The sequence below is a fragment of the Strix aluco genome, chromosome 4, assembly GCF_031877795.1.
Source record: "Strix aluco isolate bStrAlu1 chromosome 4, bStrAlu1.hap1, whole genome shotgun sequence".
NCBI lineage: Eukaryota > Metazoa > Chordata > Aves > Strigiformes > Strigidae > Strix > Strix aluco.
The window spans coordinates 78,083,630-78,105,427 of NC_133934.1; the positions used below are offsets into that span (position 1 = coordinate 78,083,630).

General features: G+C 45.5%; 2 protein-coding genes across 2 annotated transcripts in view; one reads left to right on the plus strand and one right to left on the minus strand.

The window, feature by feature from the left end:
• Positions 1-2,943: 2,943 nt before the first annotated feature.
• MGST2 (microsomal glutathione S-transferase 2) lies at positions 2,944-14,145 on the plus strand. Its single transcript, XM_074821503.1, has 5 exons — positions 2,944-3,030; positions 7,970-8,069; positions 9,263-9,333; positions 11,248-11,329; positions 13,905-14,145. Exons 1-5 carry the CDS (start codon positions 2,973-2,975, stop codon positions 14,035-14,037), a joined length of 444 nt encoding a protein of 147 aa, XP_074677604.1. The 5' UTR covers positions 2,944-2,972; the 3' UTR covers positions 14,038-14,145.
• Positions 14,146-17,472: 3,327 nt separating this feature from the next.
• MAML3 (mastermind like transcriptional coactivator 3) overlaps positions 17,473-21,798 on the minus strand; it is a 95,443-nt gene continuing 91,117 nt past the window's right edge. Inside the window, exon 6 of the mRNA XM_074821283.1 lies at positions 17,473-21,595. Coding sequence (XP_074677384.1) covers positions 20,601-21,595 — 995 coding nt within the window. The 3' untranslated portion in view covers positions 17,473-20,600. The remainder of the gene's footprint in view (positions 21,596-21,798) is intronic.

The window sequence follows — 21,798 nt, forward strand, 5'->3', positions numbered from 1 at the left end:
GGATCTGTTTTATCATTTGGTAACACTGCCACAAAGCAGGGCACTCTGAACAACCAGGCCTTAAAATTAACTGAATAAAATGGACTGTTCATCCTTTCTTTGAGGCCCCATGCAAAGTGTATATGAAACAACAGCAGACACGGGTTACAATGGGTATTTAGGAGGTAGAAATAGGAACGTTTGAAGGAATAAACGTATTTTCTTCCTCTTTCACCTGTTTCATAGTTGGGATAAATTTAATGCCTGTGTATGACCCAATGCCACACAGGCACATGTTCTTCGTAATATATTGTTGAAAAGCAGAGTAAATTAATAAACCACAGAGCTCACTACTGTAACTGCTGTAGCTAAACTGCTTCTGATACATGAGCTAACCTCATACATTGTAATAGTCTTGATTTACCCTATAAACGATTCCAGGGAAATATATGAGAGTTCAGGTATGTTTTCCCTTACAGCCAGAGGAACTTCTCTGTTCTTCAGAGCCTGTCTTCTAGAAGGTGCTTAAAAATAAAAGATGCTGCACTTCTACTTGTGACTAACCTTTAAAATGTTATACCCCAGCATAGACTGAACACTGCCCTTTGCAAAGCTCTTTTCAGCTCTTCCAGAGACAAAACCTGAGCAGCTTTGACAGTGTAACTCCATTAAAAGAGCTTATTTGATCAGTCTGGTTTCACGCTTAAAATGCTTTTGGTCTCACTACCCCAGCCATCTGCTCTCTTGTGACAGCAGTTCTGCCACCCCACTGAGATTTGCCTTCGCTGCTGGTCAAGAGGAGCTTCTCTACAGAGAGAAGAGCCGGCCTCTTTGGGAAACTCTGCCAGGGACGCACAGGTCAGCACGAGGCAGGAACACTAATTTACCTTAAATCCCGGGGCTATGCAGACACCCAGCTCTGACACACAGCTGCTGCGTAAAACTAGCAAGTCCCGTCCCTACCCAATGCCTCAGTTTCTGCTGCTGTAACTTACAGTTGGGGAAACTCGTTTTCCCTGTAGAGCACACGTACAAAGTACAGTGCAGCAATAAAATACCACTGTTTCCAAATGGGAAAGGCTTAAGCCTGGTAAGATACCACCAGTATTTCTGACTTCACATTACATTTCACTGCTCAGCGCCTCTGTTCTTGCTTTGGAGACAGCTTTGGACAGCTGCAGAAAACACATGGATTTACAACAGCAGAGATAAGCAAAGCACATATGAAATACATGCAAGTGAAGGAAATGCAAAATCAAATTACATTCATCAGGAGCAAGCTGAGAAATCAGCCACAGACAAGCTGTCAAAATGTCCTGACATAACTGGAGAAATTGCTTGGTTGATCCTGGCATCTATTTATGTATATACACATCATAAAAGCTCTGGCCATCTGAGGTACAACTGTATTTCCACAACCATAAAGAAACCCAACCTTGTTTTGTATATGATCCAACTTCCTATTCTGGATTACACAGGGAGGAAGCATAATACTTGGTGTGGACTACGTATGTCTAAAAGCATCATAAATCTATAGGTAACTACAAACTCTCTGCTACCGGTGGAAAGTGAACAAAGTTTTAAGCAGATTCTAGCTCAGCTATAATGGCCACATAACTTATAATACTTCTGTGGATTTAACCCCCTGCCCTAGATTGTATTCCTGCCTACTTTTAAGTTGATCTTTGTTGGATTTTGCATGGCCATTGCCATTTTGAAGTTCACATCCTTTGAATAAGTCAGAAAAAAAAACCCCATGACTTCAATGTCAGCTGGCCTTAAAACGTTTAGCCCTTGTGGTTTTAACTTTTCAAATGACCGGTTCTGTCAGAGTTTGCCTTCACTTCCCTATATCAGCAGGGTGACAATGTTTTGAACACTTCTGAGCCAGCCTGTAAAAACTTAGAGAAACTGTGTGGTCAGAAAACCAACCCATACTACAAGAACTGCAATTAAAGTGCATAAATCAGGAATTAAAGAGTTACTAAGTACAAACATCCAACTACTGTTACTACAGTATATCTGCTCTTCCAATCTTTAGAAAGAACAATATACTGAATTAATACCCAAGAAACAACCTTTTAAAATTTGGCAAGGTAAAACAACTGATTTAAAGTCCTTATGTTAGCCTTTAAAATTATCAAATTTGACCAAAGTCAATGAAATATCCCACTTTAACATCAGCTGGAGGCAAAGTGAATACATAATCCTGGAGTCACAACAAACACAACACTGGTTTGTTCCAGTGGCCTTACGGGATCATACAGGCTAACGGCATTAAGCTTCCTGTTAGTTAGGGCTAGCTGATGTAAAAATGTTCCTTGAGAGAATCTCTCCCAGTTTTAGGACTAGGCATAAGCTATAGGAAGCATACTCCAGGCAGTAAAAGGAGGGGAGATATTTTTCTTTCTCAGTTGTTTTACCCTTTGAACTATGCTGAACAATTCGTTTCTGCATGCTGACTGCTTGTAAAGTGGCTGTCATGTCACCCGTCAGAGCCCAAGTTGTACATGTTCCGCAAAACCCGTAAATCAAGTGATGGGGCAGGACAAAGCCCCTCTCCCCCCTCACGTCTCCTGCACCTGCTGCTTTTGAGCAGTGCTACTAGTGCTGGATGCAGACCTGGCTGCACTAGACCCCGTACAAACGCAGAACAAAAAGTCTTTGCCCCCAAAGAGATTGCAACTGAAATCTAAGGCATAAAAGAACAGCTGAATCTACCGAGGCAGGAAAGGCTGGTTTTGTTCTCTCTGCGCTTTCACACAGGCAAGAAGCAGGCAGGGCTGGCTGGCTGCATGTGAACTTTTTCAGGAATGAAAAATGGCCATAATTTTGCACTCTTAAAAAAGTTAGGCTGTTTCATTTCTAAGGCAGACATTTGTTGCGCCGCTGAAAAGCACTATAATTCTCCCACCTGTTGTTTTTCCTTATTGCTCACTCAAGCTCTCTCTCCCGTACACACATCCTGCTCGCACACGGAAGCTGCTGGGAACATGGCTGGTGATTTAACTTTGCTTGCGGCTGTCTCTCTTCTTTCCGCCTTCCAGCAATGTAAGATCTGTGGGGTTGCGTGGCTGGGGCTTGGGGAGGTTTCCACCGGTTCTGAAGTACTGGAAGTTATTTAATGATAAACTGGCTGTTCTGTAACTTTAATTTCTGAGAACTCGTCAGATTTTTCTCACTGGAGCATTGTTTACCCTCTCTGTAGTCTGAGAAGGAGTTGACTCAGTGGGACAGATTACTTTTCCCTGTGGGAGAAACTAATTTGTTTTCAATCCTATTTTGTTTGCCGACTTTCTGGAATCCTACTATTCTGAGAGCTTGCAACTAGCTGTAAAGTTACCCCAAAGCCACACCGTGTCTTGGTTTCACTTCTTATTTAGGCACCTATACAATTGAAAACCTCAAAAGTGAGAGTAAATTTGTGAAATCAAATACACTGATGCTGGATTGAAAGTGCTGTAAAAACTGTTTTCTGAAAGAGAGAGATATACTAAGCATCTGAAATGAAAGAAGAAAGCAAACCTTTACAGCAGGCAGCAATAATATGAGATATTCCATATTATGTCCTCATCATGACATTTCTTTAAGGTCTAAATGGGTTTATTTTATCCCTTGCTGACATGCCTCTGAGAATCAAAGACTAGGGAAAAAAGTGGGCAAGTCCGAGAGGCTCTTTTCACTGTGTATCAGTCTAAAAGTGCAGTAGCATTTTTAATGTTTGTCATTATTCTCTTTGAAATATGTTGATTCACATAGTTGTGTTTACACCAGGAAGCAAGATACATTTTGGAGGCATTTGTGCTATACTAGTATGAGATTAAGAGCAAGTCAAAAATAATTACTCTGCCTTTTTTTCAAGTATCTATAGCACTGCCAACTTATCTAGCAACCTATCTATGTGGCTTGATTGTTTGTTTATTTGTTCTCAAAGCCTCAACTACTGAAATAACATTTGTACCCTGCAGAAAAAAAGCTTGAGAATGTGACCCTTCCAGGTTAAAAAAAGCCCAACACAACAGAAGGCAAATCAAACGCACGTAAAATTTACATTCTTTTTTTCCTGTCATCGGATCAGCTACAACATACCCTTGTGATCTTCACAGAACATTTCTATGTGGTGGCAATATTTACCATCAACTTCTGTGAAAGTTCAACTTGCTTGCCTTGATTTTTAACATAAAAGTGTGAAGGATTAAAACCAAACAAACACTATCCAGAAAAGTACTGCAGTTTGAAAACTCAGGGAATTGTACAGATACTGAAACTGCAAAGGGAGGAGGAGAATACCTATGTTCTTCCTTGTGATGGTTAATCCATATTTGTTAATCTTAGTTAAAATCACAGAAAAGACAAGATAACCTGTGTTTTAATTCGCACTGTCAGTCTGACATCAAGCCTGAGGAGAAACCCCTGTAAGTATCTGATTTAAATCATCACAGCTTGGCTTACGTTCGGCATGCTTTCTAGCACGGGTAAACCAACACGGATTAATTTATGGGAGTCCAAATGAACGTTGTGAAACGGGCGCCGTAAGCATGTGTTATAACCAGCTCATGTAAGAGGAGCAGCCCAGCCCGTGACTGCTTGCTGTGAATAAAATACACACAACATACACAGCTCATGGTGCTCTGGTTGCTCTTCTGTTTACTCTGCTGAGCCTCCGGTCCTCAGTTAGGAAGGTGCTAAGGGGCAATATGAGCTCCCTGAAGCAGTGCTGGAAGTCAGGTTTCACTTAGCAATCATCAGAGGTACAAGATTTAGTGTCTCAGAACCATGAGTTATTCAAAGAATCAGGTCAGTCGAAGATTAAGCTGTGCAAGAAATGCTCTAGGGTAGAAAGAAAGAGCAGAAACAATACGGGAAGTGGTTTCCAGTCATGAATCCAGTTTTAAGCAGCTACAATTTGCTTGAGAGATTAGTGTTTTGCAGACTGATGGGAAAACAAGGGAATCCAATGAAAGGACAGAATAAATCCCAGTCATTGAAATAGGAGAGAACAGGGAGGATTGGAGTCCCACTACTCCTTTATTTCGAAGCCTCTCTCTGAACTAGCACCTTTTAAAATCACTCTTAGTAATTCCAGGACCCAGCAAGACATTATTAAAAGTATTAGAATTTTTTTTTTCAAAGGTTGTTAGGCCAGGCCATGCAAATTAACATGCGCTATCATACATTGTGATACAGGTATCTACTTCTCTACAGGCTTTTTAACACATATAAAATGTTTCAGAGTAATGTTCCTTGAAAGCTTGCTTTGTCCCGTATTTTCAGCATAAAAATATTAACTCAGTACCCATAAATGCCACCTGAAGATGAAAGCAAAAAAAAAGCAAACAAAGGCAAGTCAAGCATACTTTGTAACTACCTCAGTCATGTAATTTAGCCTGCTAGAATTGAACAACTTGATATAGAGGGAAGAAAAGGCTATGAAAATCTTTACTTACTCCTGCTGCAGTGCTTTCTGGAGTCCTCACGATAGCACCTCCAGTGGGTGGGGCAGAAGAGCTCTCCCATTGCTTTATTATTTACTTTAGCCCTTGTTAAACCATAATCGCAAAAGTTAAATTTGGAGTTACATCGCTGCTTTCCATTCACCAGAAAGGAACTAAAAGGCACGTCCTATGCAGTTAACAAAAAATACAGTAATTATTCCTCTCCTGAGCTCTTTTCGAGACCCTGGTTGGTACCTGTCTTGTTCTGCACACCGGGCTCACCTTTTCTTTTAAGGTGACAGACATGACTCTAGTTCTCCCGTTATGCAGTGCCACAGCTTGGTTTACATTGGCATATAAAAGCCCACTTGTCCCTGGTGAAGCAGAGTTCCCATCAGTCACAGTGCAAGCCACTAAAGAAGGGGATTTTATGGTGGCTGGCCGTACTACGGTACAATCACAACCTGTTTCTGCCTGTGGTTACCCAGAGTCTCCCACGTGCAAATCTCTGTCCCTCAAGCCAGAGCCTTGCAGACCAAGCAACACCAAGGGCAAATTGCATTAGCGCTGAGGCCAAGGTTATGCCGTGACATTGACGATTTCCTTTGGTTAACTGTACTGAACAACCAAGAATGATTTGGCCCCTACAGTGCCTTAATCTTCTTATTTCCCCCAGTAAGTTTATTTTGTCCAGCATCTGTTCAAGGTTTTTTTCCCAACCAATTTGGATACAATGAGATGCCTTGGCTTGCCTCAGTTCCTCAGTAGAAAAAACCTGGTCCCAGACTGGTTGAATTGGGTTCAATAAGCATTGAATAGGTCAGTGCGGCCGGCAAATGAGGAACGCATTTCTGACTAAAACCATCATTGCACAAAACACTATGGCTCACCTACCACTTTGATAGGCCAGGTGGGATTGGCCAGCACATAGAATTTGTCATAAAAAATAGATCATTTTGAGGGTGACAGAAGTTAAAAAGCAACTTTTCAGTTAAGTTTTCCAGGAAAATATTTCTCAGAGGTAATTCTTGTGCTTCCGTGAGTTTCAGACTCCCTGAAGCATGCTCCCTGTCACCATTCTTCCCTTCTGAAAGGGCTGCAAGGTGGCAAATAACAGATGAATCACCAGGCATAACAAGAGATGTGTGGGTGGGAGTGGAGGAGGCCTTGCTGGATGCAAATACAACGAAAGGTCCTGTAAACCTGCCTTACAGAGAGATAGCTGAGATGCTCTGACTAGTCTCTGGAGAGCAAAGGTTAAGAGGTCACTTGAACACAGCCCGTAATTACTTATATGGGCAGAAGACAGATGGGAAAATGCTTTTTTGGGAAAAGTCTTTGGCTGCAAGGCTAAGACATGAGGTGCACAGGGCAGCACCACTAATATCTCTAGCCATATTTTAATGCCACTGCTCCCAGAAGGGAGGACAGAAGGTATGCTCTAGGCTTCCCCCTTAGACAAATCTTTTCAGTAAACTCAGGTGGGTGTCTGGTTTCTCACACAGGGTGGCTACAACATAGCCAGAAAAATAACTCCAGGTACCTGGGGAGTTTTAAAGTCAAACAGGGTGATGCCCAATAGCTCTGCTGCATACAGAAAGATGCTGTCTGAGTATTACCTTTTGTTCTTGTGAGCCACTGTTCAACTTTCAGGGGGACACTTCTGTGATGAGGACATCAGTAAAATGAGGTACATATACACACATCAGAAGTGATCCTAGAAATACAGGTCAGAAGTGCAGAGAGAGTGTTTGATTGGCTTGGGGGGGGTTTGGTAAGTGATATTTAGTCACTGTACAGTAAGTAATCTCTCTTTTTCATCGCACTGCATCAGTTCTAAAATATGCTTTTTACAAGACAGATAAGTACTATCAGCTCCAATCAGTGGAGGTGGAAACAGCGTAGGTCCTCCAACAGATAGCTCTCAGACCTCTCCAGCAGATGAGGTGGGGATCAGGGAACAGCCTCCCCAGTTGCAGCTCTCTGCTCTTTCCAATATACTGAATTTTGAGAGTCCAAGACAGTAACAACCGAAGGAAAAAGCATGCATTATAAGATATGGGTAAATAACTTTAAAAAGGTGGCTACCAGATTTTTGTTTCCAAAGATTGTAACCCTGGCCTATACTTCAAAGCATCATAGCTCTTAGCGTCACTAAAACAAAATGACCACATGTTATTCAAACAAGTAGGGAAGTGACCTCCATCAGTGCAATTTGGTTACTGAGCCACTGCTAAGGCAGCACGCTGACACTGCAGTGACTAGATTGCTCCTAGGCGGTGCAGTTCTAGGATTCAGATGAGGTGTAAGGATATTTAAGTCATAGCTAGAGTAGCAAATGCAAAAAGAGAATGAATATATTTCTGAAATAGCAATTTTTCCCCTTCCTCATGTGTGTTACTCTTGAAGATAAGATCTGAACTAATATTGGTCTCTTTCTGTCAAATGAAATGGAAAGAGCTGAAGAACGATGATTTCTAAAAAATACTGACGTGTTAGGGACGCAACTGAACCGAGGAACTGTGTAATTCGTGAGCCCTTATTTTTGCTTGCAGGTCATTTTGCTTGGCTGGTGGGGAAGTCAAGAATGAAGCACAAGGTCATGCCCCCAGCTGTCACTGGGGCTCCAGAATTTGACAGAACATTTCGTGCACAGTAAGTCTGGAGATCATTAAGATGGTGGCAATGAATAACAATTCAGTCCAGAAGAGAAGTAAAAACATTAAAAACATTATCTTAAAATGTTACCTTTTCTTTGCATCCTTTGCTCAAAAAAAAAAAAAAGAACAGATCACTTTTCAAATGGTTCAGCTATTATTTTAGTAATAATGGGGTAAGTTCAGCTCATTTAAAACAGTCACTGCTCAAATTCTGATCAAACTAGGAAATCAGATTACCGAAACCTAAGAAGGGGCTGAGAGCTAATGGATTTTAACTTAGAGAAGTCAGACATTCTGGATCTAGCAAGCTGTGCCGTCAGTTCTTGGACTGTGGCTAACAGCAAACACATGGAAGACAAGAGCACAGAAAACCTCTGTCTTCACAGTGGATAACAGTGGAATGGCCTGTCTAAGAAGACGGGCTTCAGTTTGCGATTAGCTAATGGCCCTATGCAAAAGTATTTATATTTATTTCAAACAATCCCATCTGCTGTTACTGTAGATGTAGGGGATAACAATAACGAGACATAGAATACATTGGACAACATATTAGATAACAGAATATGTTAGATATAGAAGGCTGTCTAATTAATTAAAAAGAAATTCATTCAGAACAACCAAGAAAAGATATCCCAGTGAAATATTGGTGGGAAAACTGATGATGCCCACAAATAAAGGTGTTATGGTCCCTGCCATAAGAAGATCTATCGTGTGCTGTCTGTGTCTGACAGCACTTCATAAGGCAGTTGGCCTCAGCAGAGCAACGCAAGCTTCCTGTGCACAACTCTGTGCTTCCTCCTGCAGCCCCAGGAACGCTGACCCACACAACTTGCGTACCGAGTATGGAGATGAGTGATTAACATCGCATCCGTGTGCTGGAATTCCTGCCTGCCTCTGATGGACAGGCACTTGATTTAGGATTATTTATCGTATTTATTTCCATGTAGTTGGGATCCAGATCCTTGTCTAAGTTTAAATACCAGGAAAATAGTTTAAATAGTTTGTATCTGAGATTACAATGAAGAGAATTTTTAAGAGTGACTAATGCTGGGTTGACTGTGCTCCCACTGGATTCAATAGCATTAACTTTACTGGCAACAAAATGAGGCCAAAGCTGATTCTCCTTGCAAATCCCACCCATAGTTCTTTTCCTTTCCAGACTAACATTCTTTCAAATTTATTCTGCAGACAAAACTGTGTGGAGTTTTACCCAATATTCCTGACTGTCCTCTGGACTGCAGGATGGTTTTTTAATCAAGGTAAACACTTTTCATTTTTATCTTGGACTGAGAAGTTTTACATAAATTTTTAAAACACTTTAGTTTTATCAAGAGGTAAATGACTGTAGACATCTTTTCCCTTCTTTTAATTGCATTACCTTAGCATAGCCTTCCTGGAAGAATGCTCAGTGACACTGAAATCCCCACTTAGTCATGGCATTTCACATAGCCCCACCAGCTTTCACTTCTCTCTGCAAACCAAAGAGCTAGCACGTGGCACATTTATCATATTTTCAGTGGATTTTCAGGGTGAATCATTCAGAAAAGCAGCTCCCAGATGCTTCCCACTAACAATTATTTGCACATTACAGGACAGTTCTCACAAGGCATCAAGCATAGCTATTGTCCCTTGGGAGGAGGCAGCCTGAAAAGACTCAGGTCAGAGCACTCATCCCTGTGGCTGGGCCCCTGCCTGATGGAGACGGGGCTCGAGCCAGCAAACCTTTGGGTTTTTACATCCCAGAGGAGCGACACCACCACTGGGCTATGACTCATTTGTTTGTTCTGGGACATAGCACTGCACACTGAAGCGCAGTCGTAACAGCAGCATCTCCAGCTGTAGATATTGTACTTCAGGTGTGCAGCAGGGACTCGTGAAAACCTATTATTTTTTCTCAGGCACCTAGCAGGCGGGCATCTTTTGGCCAAATGTTCTGAACTCAGACACCACAGAGCTTTCATAGCTCTCACTCTGCTGGGCTTTCCAAGGTTGGTCCGTGATACCCCCCTACCAGTGATGGGGTGGACTCTCGTAGAGCTAGAACTTGTGACAGAGTCTAACTTTTGCATTCTGCTTTATGAACCCTTCTCCAGCTGATGTTTTAGGAACATGAAGTCTGTGGGCTGGAGAAAGGGTAACTAGCTCATGCCCACTACACCTCTCCTTCCTGAACAGCTAGCTTGCTTCTCCATTTTCTATGTTTGCTCCAAAACAGTCATTTTGTTTTAAGGCTCTCTTATAGTCAGAGTCCCATCTCCACTGCAGATCTGATGTAAATCCAAAGTAGCACCACTTAAGTCAACAAAATGGATATGAAATAATACACATACTCATAGACTGACACTTGAATCAAGGAAGATCACAGCTGCTAACCAGCAACACAGACATGTGCTGTCATGTGCAGGAAAAGGAGGATTATGCTGGCCTCCCCTTTAAGTCATTTTTTCAGCTGAGTATCTCCCATAGGTATGTTTACACGAGTTAATCCAGAACACAGTAAAAGCTGTCCTCTGTAATACTCACTCACACGATTTGAAAGAACACAAAATTAACTAGGGCTGCTTAGTCCTGGAGAATACAACTGACCTACACACCCTGCTCCATCTATCAAATGGAGGTGACTTTATACTCTTCCCACAGGGAGGTCAGAAAGCTAACTTCACTACAGCTTTCTCTCATGTCCTTGGATAAAAGCTGCTATATAAATGCAAAGCAGGTTATTAACAACATAAATAAGATTCTCTTTCCAAAACAAACACTCCCCTTTAGCATGAACTGCCATAACAATACAAAATGACAGCGTCGGGTCAAGCCACAGTGCTCCAACCCGCTACCCTGTCTCTGGGATAGCCACCAAACAGGGGGGGGTTACAGATTCCTGTCAGTTCTTGAGATCTCCTTTTCAGGGAATGCTTTCAGGTTTTCTTGGACAGCCCTATGTCCACTTCTATCTGTAAACCCATACCAAGAGCCTCCTGTAGTAAATGTTTAAGAATATATATATATCTTTTGAACGATTCTTTCCCAAGGTAACTTCCCAGGGGATGGGTAGCTATGAAAATCCCTAGAGCTGTATAGCTAGAAAACATAACTAAACTGATTAACTGTCAACGATCCTCATTTTTTAGTTTTCTAACTGTTTTTTCCCCTCCTATTAATCTTTTCTTTCTTAGAATTAGCTTCCTTTCTGGGTGTGTTGTACGTGTTTGCCCGCTACAAGTACTTCCATGGTTATGTACAGTCTGTGAAGGGAAGGTAAGGAGTTACCAATTGAACGCAGTTTAAAAGCTCCGGGCTGTGGTCTGAAGCTGGGCTGAGAGCCAAGGACTGGCAGTGAAAAGTGACCATAATTGAATGCAACATGTGTAAAATGTCAGCAAGAGGTCTGAAGCAGAAACCCTCAGGGAAGAGGGCTGGCTGTTACAGTAGAAGCCTAGGTTAAGATGTGCACATGCTACAGGTCACGAGAGAGAAAAGGTTTGATGCTCACCTTGTGGGTGCCTGCTTTGTACTGATCATACTAGCAACCAGACCTGGGGAGGTCTGGAAACAGAATCACAGTTTTGCAAGCTCAGGACTGCTGTAGGATGGGAGACTGCTCAGGCAAGGCTTGCACCGTGCCTGCCTGTCTGTTGTTTTCACTTTTTCTCAAGTTTGTCATGTTAAGACCTTTACTCTAGCCATGCAAAATGCACTAAAGGAAGCAAACAAATCTGGCCTTGTAGGCTGATGAACTTTCACCAAACAGATAAGAGGACACAGCTTCAGATAAACATACGTTAATGAATGCTAAGTGCACAGCATCTTGTAACATGCACACTGGCAAAACACCCCTCTGCTATAAACATGCAAACACAGTTTGTTTCATTTCACTGAAGGCACTGCACTATCTGTGGTGTCCTGACCTAAGGCTCCTCTCCCAGCACACGTATCGGTCATAAAAAGAAAGTAGCGTGATATCTGCTTGTCATAAAATTAAAAGACTTGAGATGTATATTCCTAGAGGAAGATACAAACCAGTCAGACTATTTAGTAGTGAATAATCCTGCAGCAGCAAAGGACTGTACTACAGGGCTATTTTCCATAGCTTGTGTACCGATGTTACCATTCTCCTTCACTACAACCTCCACCAATCCTTTATCCAGTTTGGAAGAGCTGTTGCTTAACAGAAGGGAGAGGCTATGTTTTCCAGAGCAAATATATGGAGATAATTTCATATCTCCCAGTAAGAGAGCACTAATTCAAATGATGTAATGAACACCAGTCAGAAGACTAGTAACTATTAAGGAAGTTTGGGGAGCAAACCTGTGTAAATAAATGGACGAGCAGAGCATAACGGACTTTTCTTTATTCAACAAACTAAAAAGTTCCTTGTTCAAGAAATCTTTCCCATGCTTCAGTACTCTTAGACCAATAGATTCAGCCTCTCAAGGAAGCCTAAGAACAGTGTCTGGCTTTACTATTAGACTGAGCTTTACACTCTAATTTCTTTGCATTGAACAGAGGGTGCTGAGAGTCAGTCTGGCAGCCCTAGACAATGACTTTGCTCACAAGGCCCACCGCTGCCGGGCTGCCTGGTGGGAGCCTCCAGCGGGCAATTCAGTTAGCAACAGGTCACCACCAGCCAGGCATGCAGAACCCGGCCCTAAACATACAGCAAGCCTCCAGCAGCCTTGGTAGCGAGAAGGTGATTAGTCTTCAAGCTGAGTCTCAACCACACTCACTGACTACAGCCATGCCAGTTACAAAGACAAACCCGGTCCGTGTGCTCACAGAGCTGGTTACGACACATACTTGTGCACTTGACTACATGAATCGCAGTTCAGGTTTGCCAAGGCTGGATTTTTTAAGAACACACCAGGAACGTCCACCTTCTACCCGGTTTCTGTGCTGGAGAGGCCTTTGCAAGTGAGCAAAGTGAGGGTACATCCTTCACCCTTCCCTCCAGCTGGCTCTGACAGATACTTAAAGGGCTAAGCTAAAGACTTTTTTCACGCTCTCCTGAAACTGAGAAAATCTCATCCTTCACCATTTTCAAATCCACATCTGGACGTGGCATACCGAGAAAGGCTACTTATATCAAGTCTTTAGGCTCTGGTGAGATTCCCGGGCTCCCCACACCCCCAGCAGTGCCTGAGCCCCTAACCCCTTCAGCTTCTGTGGGTCCGGGGATAGCTAGCTATAAATCAAAGGCTGACAAGCTCCTCCGACCTCTCTCCGATGCTAATGTGATGGGATTCTCCAAAGAAACCTTTCCATTTTGTACAAATAAAATAACCTGGCCCTTTCCCATCCCTAGCAAGTGCCCTAATTGCTGATTTTTTAGGATCAACGCTCTTTCTTTCTGGTCCAAAAATCCATCTCCAAGTCAAAGTGATAACCAGCAGCAGCCCTCCCAGCTCAGTGGGGCGTACCTGCCCAACGGGTGTGGATGCGAGGGACACCCACACCGCTCCCTCGGCCCCGAAGGCTTCTCTCCCACACTCCTACACCTAGAGCTGCAGTGAGGTGCTCAAGCTTGTCTGTGACTTTACCTACCGGTCTTCATGTCATGGGATGAGGAAGCTTCATCCTGAAGCAAGTCCCTAACTTCCACAGGAATATTTAGAAACACTGGGGGAAAGTTTTCTCATAGAGAGAATATGAGGAATCTCTCTTCTCCCTAGTAAAAGTCACGTGCAGGAATGGTTTATGACCAAAACACCCCAAGGTAGCATTGGAGCAGTGATCCTTTCTGATTCTACACACCTCTTCTTAACTGGTGTGGACAAGCAGTTTCACTGTGAACATGTACAGCTCGTAACAGTATTTTTCTGCTTTCCACTTCTAGGTTAACAGGATTTTATTTGAATTTGATAATTCTAATTTGCTTGATAACCCTGGGTGCAGCTGGGATTGTTAACAGCTTTCTGGATGAATACCTGGATTTCAGCATTATGAAGAAACTACGTAAATTGTTCTGAAGACTGGGTGGTTTTTTTTAACATAAATAAATAACGTGTATGCTTTCCCTGAACACCAAAAAGATGATAAGCTGCATGTGAATAAAGCATCAGAGCTCTTTACTAACAGCCTGTTGCAATGTAAAATGCGTGTTTTTCCTGAGCTTTTTACACTTTCTCCTTTCCTGACACTCTTGAAAAAGAGCCAGTAAGACAGAATGTCACGTCACATCTGCATTTGCAATTAAATGTTCTGTTTTCCCGTACAGTATTGTAAACCCTAAACAAATTACATAAAACTAAACCCATTAATTCACTATGTAATTTAGTTGCAACTGGCACTGCAAGCATCAGCCCATCTTACCCAAAGTCCTTCAGCTTTGCCAATGCCTCTGTAGTCTTCCTTCACTCCTCTTCATTTCCCCCAGCAGTGCCATCCGCTCTGCACAAATGTGAAAACATGCTTCGATGCAACATGCTGCTGCGAGGTCCCCATTTTCCAAGTATATCCAAATCCCACTGCAGGAGGCTTTTAAGCATATATGGAAACACCGCTTTCTTCAGGAAAACATTTAAAGCTGCATTTGACCCTACATTTCTGTGAAGGCCTTTTGATTTTATACGCAGGTTTACAGTTCAACACATGCTCAGACACTCTGCTCGTAGAAGTGGGGCCCTCCTGGAGGCAGATCCCAGTGCTCACACAAAGCCTCCTGAAGACAGGCTGTGCCCACAACGCAGCACTTGTGAGAGGGAGAGCCAGCCCAGACAAAAAGAAGGCACAGATGCTCGTCTAACAATTGGGTCTACTGCATTATCTCCCACCAAGGCACAGATGGCTAGGGTGTGGGAAAGACCAGACAAATGTCCCAGCATGGCAACAGCTCTGGGAATCATCAAATGACAATAAAAAGCAAACTGACTATGAAAACAGTTTTCTGCTGCAGCGGGGGAAAGTCATGGCTTGCCACTGTGAACTCAAAGTGTGCTGACGGCCGATTTAAACTATGTAGAAGAACAGAGAAGCAAGACCATGCCTATTTTGGTAGCTCCTGATAATTCAAATTATTTAGGCAATGCCAGCAGGCAGAAATTTTCCTTGTCATCCCTCTGAGGAGATGATTTGGCCAAAATACTGCATGTTTATAGTGGTGTTCAGTCAGGTCTATATAACAAACATGCTTCTGGCCTTTCTAAAAGTGCACTGAGGTTGATACGCTGAGCACAAAATAATTGAGTGTTGGCTCAGGTTTATAATAACTTTTCATATGAAAAAGCTGGGCATGTGAGTGGAAGCTAGCTTGTGATTAAAAGGCACAACTTAGTGTCTGCAGGTGGCAAAGGCTGAAATGGCATTCGAAACAATGAAATGAAATGAAACAAGTACAAAGGTGCAAGACTTGGGTCTAGTAACAGCTGCCAAGGGGAAAAGGACAGATCGTGATGGTGAACAGGCTGGAACTGACACAGCTGGGGAAAGGGCAACTCTCTGGCACCTGCCTCCAGGGAGAAAGTACAACAGGGCCAGATTTAACCACCGCAGAAATCACAGGGAATTCTTCCACTAACTTTCCTTCTGTGGGCTGAAACACAGAAAATCCACCTACCCACCTGTCAGTGATGCCTTCAGACAGTCACGGGCAGCAGGCAGTGCTGCCGCCAGAATCAAAACCAAGACAAAGGTCCAAACTACATAACAGGCTTGAAATACACACTAGAGGAGGCCCAAAGGTCACCAACGGTGTTCAAATAGGTCTTTGCCTCTGAAATTGCTCCATTCCAGGCTTACCTGTTGTAGCTGTCTGGTGTGTTTATAGACAGCTTTCCATACCCCATCTACCATTCCATTCCATTCCATTCCATTCCATTCCATTCCATAGAAAGGGATAAACTGCTGTCACACAGGGACAATTTCATATGCCAGAAAAGGCAGGTGTGAGGCTGCAGAGCATCATCCAGCAGCACAAAGCCAGAATGCCAGGGGATAAACATGAACCTAACATTTTAGGAGCTGCACCAGCTAACAAGAGGGCAGAAGTAGGCCTAGAGTTGGGGATGCCACCTGTCTTCTGAGTCACTGATTTTTCCCCAGTAAGCCAGGACAGAATGTTTAGGATTGAAAAGTGTTAGAGACTGACTCATATATGATTAAAAACAAAATACACCTCTAACAGATGGATGCTGTCAGTGTCAGTATTTAAACTCTAGTGGGAACCACACCATTTCCTGCCGGCTGATCAAGGAGTCAGCATCAGGCTGTGCATTCAGCGTATGCCGTGAGTTGATGCAAACCTTCAGCTGTCAGCCATGATCAGAAAAAACAGTGGTCCCTGCTGCAGCTTCAAAGCCAGTCGGTACCTGGGGGCCTCTTGCTGAAAGCATCTTTTCTCTGCAAGCCCTCTGCCACCACGTGCTGGGGTGTAACTCTGGCAAGCTGCTCTGATCTGGGCCAATCCCCTTCTTTGGGCCCCAGAATGGTAAAGGACTGACATTAAGGAGAGGAGGGAAACCTCACCGTAAAGGTTGGACACGGAGACAAGCCACAGCGACATCCTGAAGAGCAAACTGTGCAAACAGAGGTCCAACGTCTGATCCCCCACGACTCCTGGGTAGGTTGGAAACACGGAGAAATCAGTGTCCAGCTTTGAAAGCTACATGGCATGTTTATCTTGAACAGGTCATATAAATTCAACAAGTCTACATGCACTTTCCAAAGGCTTTTGACGACACAATTCTCACACTGTAGTAGTAGTAGGTGACAGGGAACTACTCTAATCACGCATCTTCATGCTTCCCTGGTTTGTCCATCTCTTCTTCCAACTTCTATGTCCAGCCCCACATTCCCTTCCTTCCACCCCACCTCGCCTCCCCAGATCTCAGCCACAGGACTCCTATATCCTGGGCTCTCCACCTTGTGTCCTCCCCTTGAAAGCACTTCCCTACTCCCTACTTTTGCTCCTTACAGGGAATAAAGGCAAAAATTTGGAGCTGCCACCTCCAACGGTCCCAATTATGGACCAGCTCCCCCTCAGCAACTGCCTGAGAGTGGACCCCAGCTCAGAGCACAGGTTGTCCTGGCAGCTCTCCTTGCCCCGAAGAAGGGGCTCCAGGACCCCAAAGCGAGGCAGACACCCCACCAAGCACTCCCCGTCCGGCAGCTCATCGCGGCAAATGGTGGCCTAGCTGCCGCCACGGTTGCTGCTGGGGCCTGCCCGGCGGGGCTAACCGGGACGCAGGGGCTTTACCGGCTGCCAACAAGCCTGGGCCAAGAGGGGCGGCCTGGTACAGGCGATACCCTGCCTGTAACGCCCCGACCCTGGCGGGCGAGGGCGGCTCCGCAGGGCAGAAACCCCGGGGCCAAAACCAGGCCCTCCTGAAGGCGCCTTCCCTCCTCCCCCTGGAAGATCACCCACCGAGGCGCAGGAGTGGGGCGAGAGATGATGCTGGAAACCAGCCTGGTATATGACTCAGATAACCATCTTTTATTTGTTTTTTTCATTGCTGTTTTTGTTTTTGTTTTGTTTTTTTCTTTAAAAGTGGTATGTTAACATCGGGTCTTTTTCTACATTTTCAGAGCTCTGTACAGGTCTTAAAAGGAAATAAGCAATGCTTAATGTACAAAGTAAAAACAGAAAACTAGAAAAATCTGAATAAAATGGAGCAAGTTGCTGTCAGGGATACAGTACAAATTAGTAATTAGACGTCATCTGAAGTGCAATACCACTGCAGTAAGGATGAGTTAAGGAATGAAATAAAAATACTCTATTTTAAACAAACAGTATATATATATATTTTTATATGTATATATTTTACAGATAGTAGACCCAGTGATATCTGTAGAATTGTAAAAACATATTTACAAATAACTTTTTTTTTTTAACATTACATATACATCAGCACCATAGTAAGAAAGAAAAAAAAAAAAAACCCAACCCCAAATCTAGTAAAATCTACCTCTCTAGTACTTGGTCCCAGTATGGAGTATTTGGAGGAAGCTTTACAACGGCAACAGAGACTCAACCTTCATCACCATTTATTCCCCAAAGCCCGGATCTCCCTGATGCACATGGATTTGCACTTGGCCGCCGTGCGGTGGTTGTGTGTTTCTAACCTCCCATTCCCCAGCTCGGCACTGGCAGGCGACCCCTGGTCCCTCCCACTCGAGAAAGGGGTGCAGTGCTGTCCCCAGCACCATCCCCAGCGCCGTGGGCTTGCTGGCCCCTCGTCCTGGCACGCCTCTGTCACCCAGGTGCCACACCAGCTCGTGGCTCCCGCAGCCCCTCCTCCCTGCGGGGTACCTTCTCTCACTGTCTGCCTCTCCCTTCCGCCCAGGCTAGCCCGGCCAAGAGCCACCTACCCGTACGACCGCCTGCAAGCGTTGGCCGGTGCTCTCTCATGGAATTAGGGCCCAACCCGGCTCCTGCTGAAGCAGCGGACAGGCAAAGCCCTATCGTATTCAGCGGGAGCTGGAATAAGCCCTTGCGCTGTGTTTTAAAAAGGCGTTAGCTGAAAGAGATGGAACTAAAGCATTTTTTAAAAATTTAGCAGTCAGGGCAAGCTGGATTGATGGCTCACCCTGACCAGCTAGTCCATGTTAAAAATGCCACTTGTCCTGTCTACACTACAGCATTTAAAACAGCTACTTCCCCTCGCCTAGCTAAGCCCTGTATGGGGTTACTGCACCAAAGGGAACCATAACAGGCCGCTGAGATTGTTCCAGGCCCGTCCGGCTCCCACTCCTTATGGCGATGCATATCCATGCTCCGCGGGGAAAGGCAGGGCTGGAGAACGGAGGTGCCAAAAGCCCCCCAGCTCCCGCGGATGCCAGCAGCTGAGCACCTCGCACCGCCGGGCCCGAGGAGAGCAGCACACAAGGAGGCAATCGGGTAGTTGGTACGGGTGGTTGTAACACTAGAGACGCTTTCGCCGCGGAGCACGTTTTCTGACTCACAGAGGCCTGCGTTAGGCAGAAGTTCCCAAAGGTTCTGGCCTGTGGATCACATTAACATTTTTTATGCAGTGCTATATAACCTGACAAGCAGCTCTCATCTGAAAACTCCAGAAAGGGGACAGGTTTCGGAGGACAGCTCACCGTGGCCTCAGCCTGCAGCTTCAGAAGCACTGCTTTAGACATTCAGAACGGCTGGCGCCTCGGTATTGTGCAGGACATACCCCAATTTCATCACAGTGCTGCTCAGCACTGGTCCACACAGTGGAGAGAGCAATCTGCCACTGTTACCTAAAAGCTTATTTGGGCAAACCCCACCTTTCTAGTAATTACAGCCATTATTTTACCCATTCATGAAGGATCTTTACGATAGTCCTTCGTTGGTTCCTGCTCTTCAGATACTGCAGTGAATTTTATTCCAGCAAACCAGAGAGATTAGACCAAACGGCTGTTTAAAACTGAAGATCAGGTTGCATGTGACATCACATCAAGAGCCCCAACACCCCAGGGTAACACTACTTGCCAAACTTGCACTTTTCGAAAGAGGAGAAACTAATTCTGTGTGCCAAACCCTCCCCGTACGCTTCCTTGTGCCTGTTCTCTCCTCTCCTCTCCTGCCTTGCCCCTTTGCAGCGGTTGTCGCTCACCTGACAAAAAGCGCAGCCAGCCCACCCTGCTTGACACTGGTAGACGGGAGGGGATGGATGTGAAGGGAAAACATCCTGCGGAGGAAGGAGGGAGAGGGACCTGCTGAGGACCTAGGCCGATGTCTCCGGGTACCTCTTAGCCCTTCACCACCGTTCCCAGCTGCTGTTCTGCACCCCGGGGCAGCCCATCCACGCCCAAGAGCTCTGACAGGGCAGCGCTGCTGCAAGTCCCAAGGGGGCTGAACAGCTCATGGAGTTAACTCGCCCTCCCAGGCTGGCTCCAGCAGCAGGCCTGTCATCAAACCGTCCTCACCGCCCTGCCAAATTTATGTTCTCCTACGCTTTTATGGGATTTTTATCGCTCTGCAGTGAAAACGGTGACCTCCCTTGGACTGTTTAGGTTTGTCTCGTGTGTTCTGCACGTTCCCTCGTGACAGCCCAGAGCTGGCCCGGCGGGCCTGGCCGTGGCTCACCAAGACCTGCTCACCCCCGGGGTTAAGCCCCTGTCTGACCAGGGCCTGTGCAACTGCCCATGGCCGTCTTTAGACTTTGCTCCCAGCCGTTTTCATCTGCTCCCCTGGAAGTTGCGGTGTTTACAGTTACACGAGGTGGGAGATACCGGGCCTGCCCATACCACTGCGCAACAAAGCCTCGTTTCAGTGGGGAAAGAACACATTTCCCCAACCAGAGGCATCCACTGGCTTTTCCAGTTTCCCGCCCTGCCCACCCTGCCCGCAGCGGGTGCTGCCACGCGACGGAGGTGGCTCAGTGGAAGTCTTGGGATGCCGATGTTTTCATCGTCCCCTGAATCTTCCACAGTTGGCTACAGATCAGCTCAGTTTGCACGATTAAAAACAAAAGGAAACAAAATAACCCCAAACCAAACCAATTCAAACAAAAAAACCCAATCCAAGGATGGGGAGAACATCCAGCTCTCTAGTTTCTTTTTTCAAACGTAACAACCAAAGCTCCATATTATACAAGCCCATTCACTGGGGGTTTCCAAACAACTCATCAAGTTCTTGTATCCACTCATCCCCTGGTCCGCTCTTAATGATGGAGTCCACAAGGTCTGCGCCCTCCGCTAAACTGGAGAAAGACCCCCCTGCTCCTTCATTGCTGTAGTTGTAAGATATGTCCTGAGTGGGATTCCTCTCGTAGGCCTGGCCTTGGCTGCTCTGAGCAAAGCCACCACCTGGCATTTGCTGTGTCGGGGGCTGACTGAAGCCAGGCATCGTGGGCACCCCTTGGCTTATTGCAGGCATCACCATTGGCCTGGCCTGGCTGGCTCCTTGTTGCCCAGGCAGTGGTTGCAGCAACTGTCTTCCCATCGCTGGGTTCAGGGCTCTTACTGTTGCACTCGTGTCCACAACTGTCTGATTAAGCCCCTGTGGGAAATGTTGCTTGGACAGCCGTGGCTGCCCAGACTGCAGTGGGTACGTTGTGCCATTGTTGAAGGGCCCCATTTCACTGCTAGTCCTTCCAGGTATGGCTTGCAAGCCTCGCTGCTGCCAGTTCTGTGTTCCTTGGGGGACGGTCCCCATCAGGTTTTGAAGTCGTGGGGCTTGTGGCCGGGGTAAGACCTGACCCACGGGTCCTTTCATCTGCTGCTGATGCTGGGGAAGAGCAGAGTTTACCAGCATGCTCTGACCAAAACTGCCGACCATTCCCACCGCTTGTCCCGCGGCAGGCTGCTGCCTCGTTCCCTGGCCCGCGTTGTGTGCCATGTTCATGCCGCTTTGGTTTGGGTGCTGCAACATTTGGCTCATCCCTGTGCTCATGCTGTACATTCCCGGCTGGCTGGTGGAGGCGTTGCTGTAGGGAGCCATGCCCATGTCTGACTGGCCCGCGGTCGTGGGCAGCGTGCTTGGGCTCTGGGAGGGCCCCAGCGCCATCATGCTGGCATTCTGGGCCATCATTCGGGATGTCCGCATGCTCTGGAGCGCCGCTTGGTTTCTCACAGCTGCCATATCCTGGGGAGAACCTACACCAAAAGGGGAAGAAGGTAATTAAAAAACCCACAACCCTGTAAATGGCAATTAACACGTCTTTGCATAAGAAAGAATCTGCAGGAGCCTTCTGCGTCACCGTCACCGTAGGATTTCAGGCTGCTCCGCATTCTGAGTGAATAGATCACTGTTTCACGTGAAGGCTAGCAGAGAGCTAGGTTACCCATCCCTGGGACAC

Coding starts and splice junctions, on each gene's coding strand:
- MGST2 (XM_074821503.1), top strand. CDS start 2,973: ATGGCTGGTGATTTAACTTTGCTTGCGGCTGTCTCTCTTCTTTCCGCC. Junction 3,031..7,969: donor TCTTTCCGCCTTCCAGCAAT/GTAAGATCTGTG, acceptor TTTTGCTTGCAG/GTCATTTTGCTTGGCTGGTG. Junction 8,070..9,262: donor GACAGAACATTTCGTGCACA/GTAAGTCTGGAG, acceptor TTTATTCTGCAG/ACAAAACTGTGTGGAGTTTT.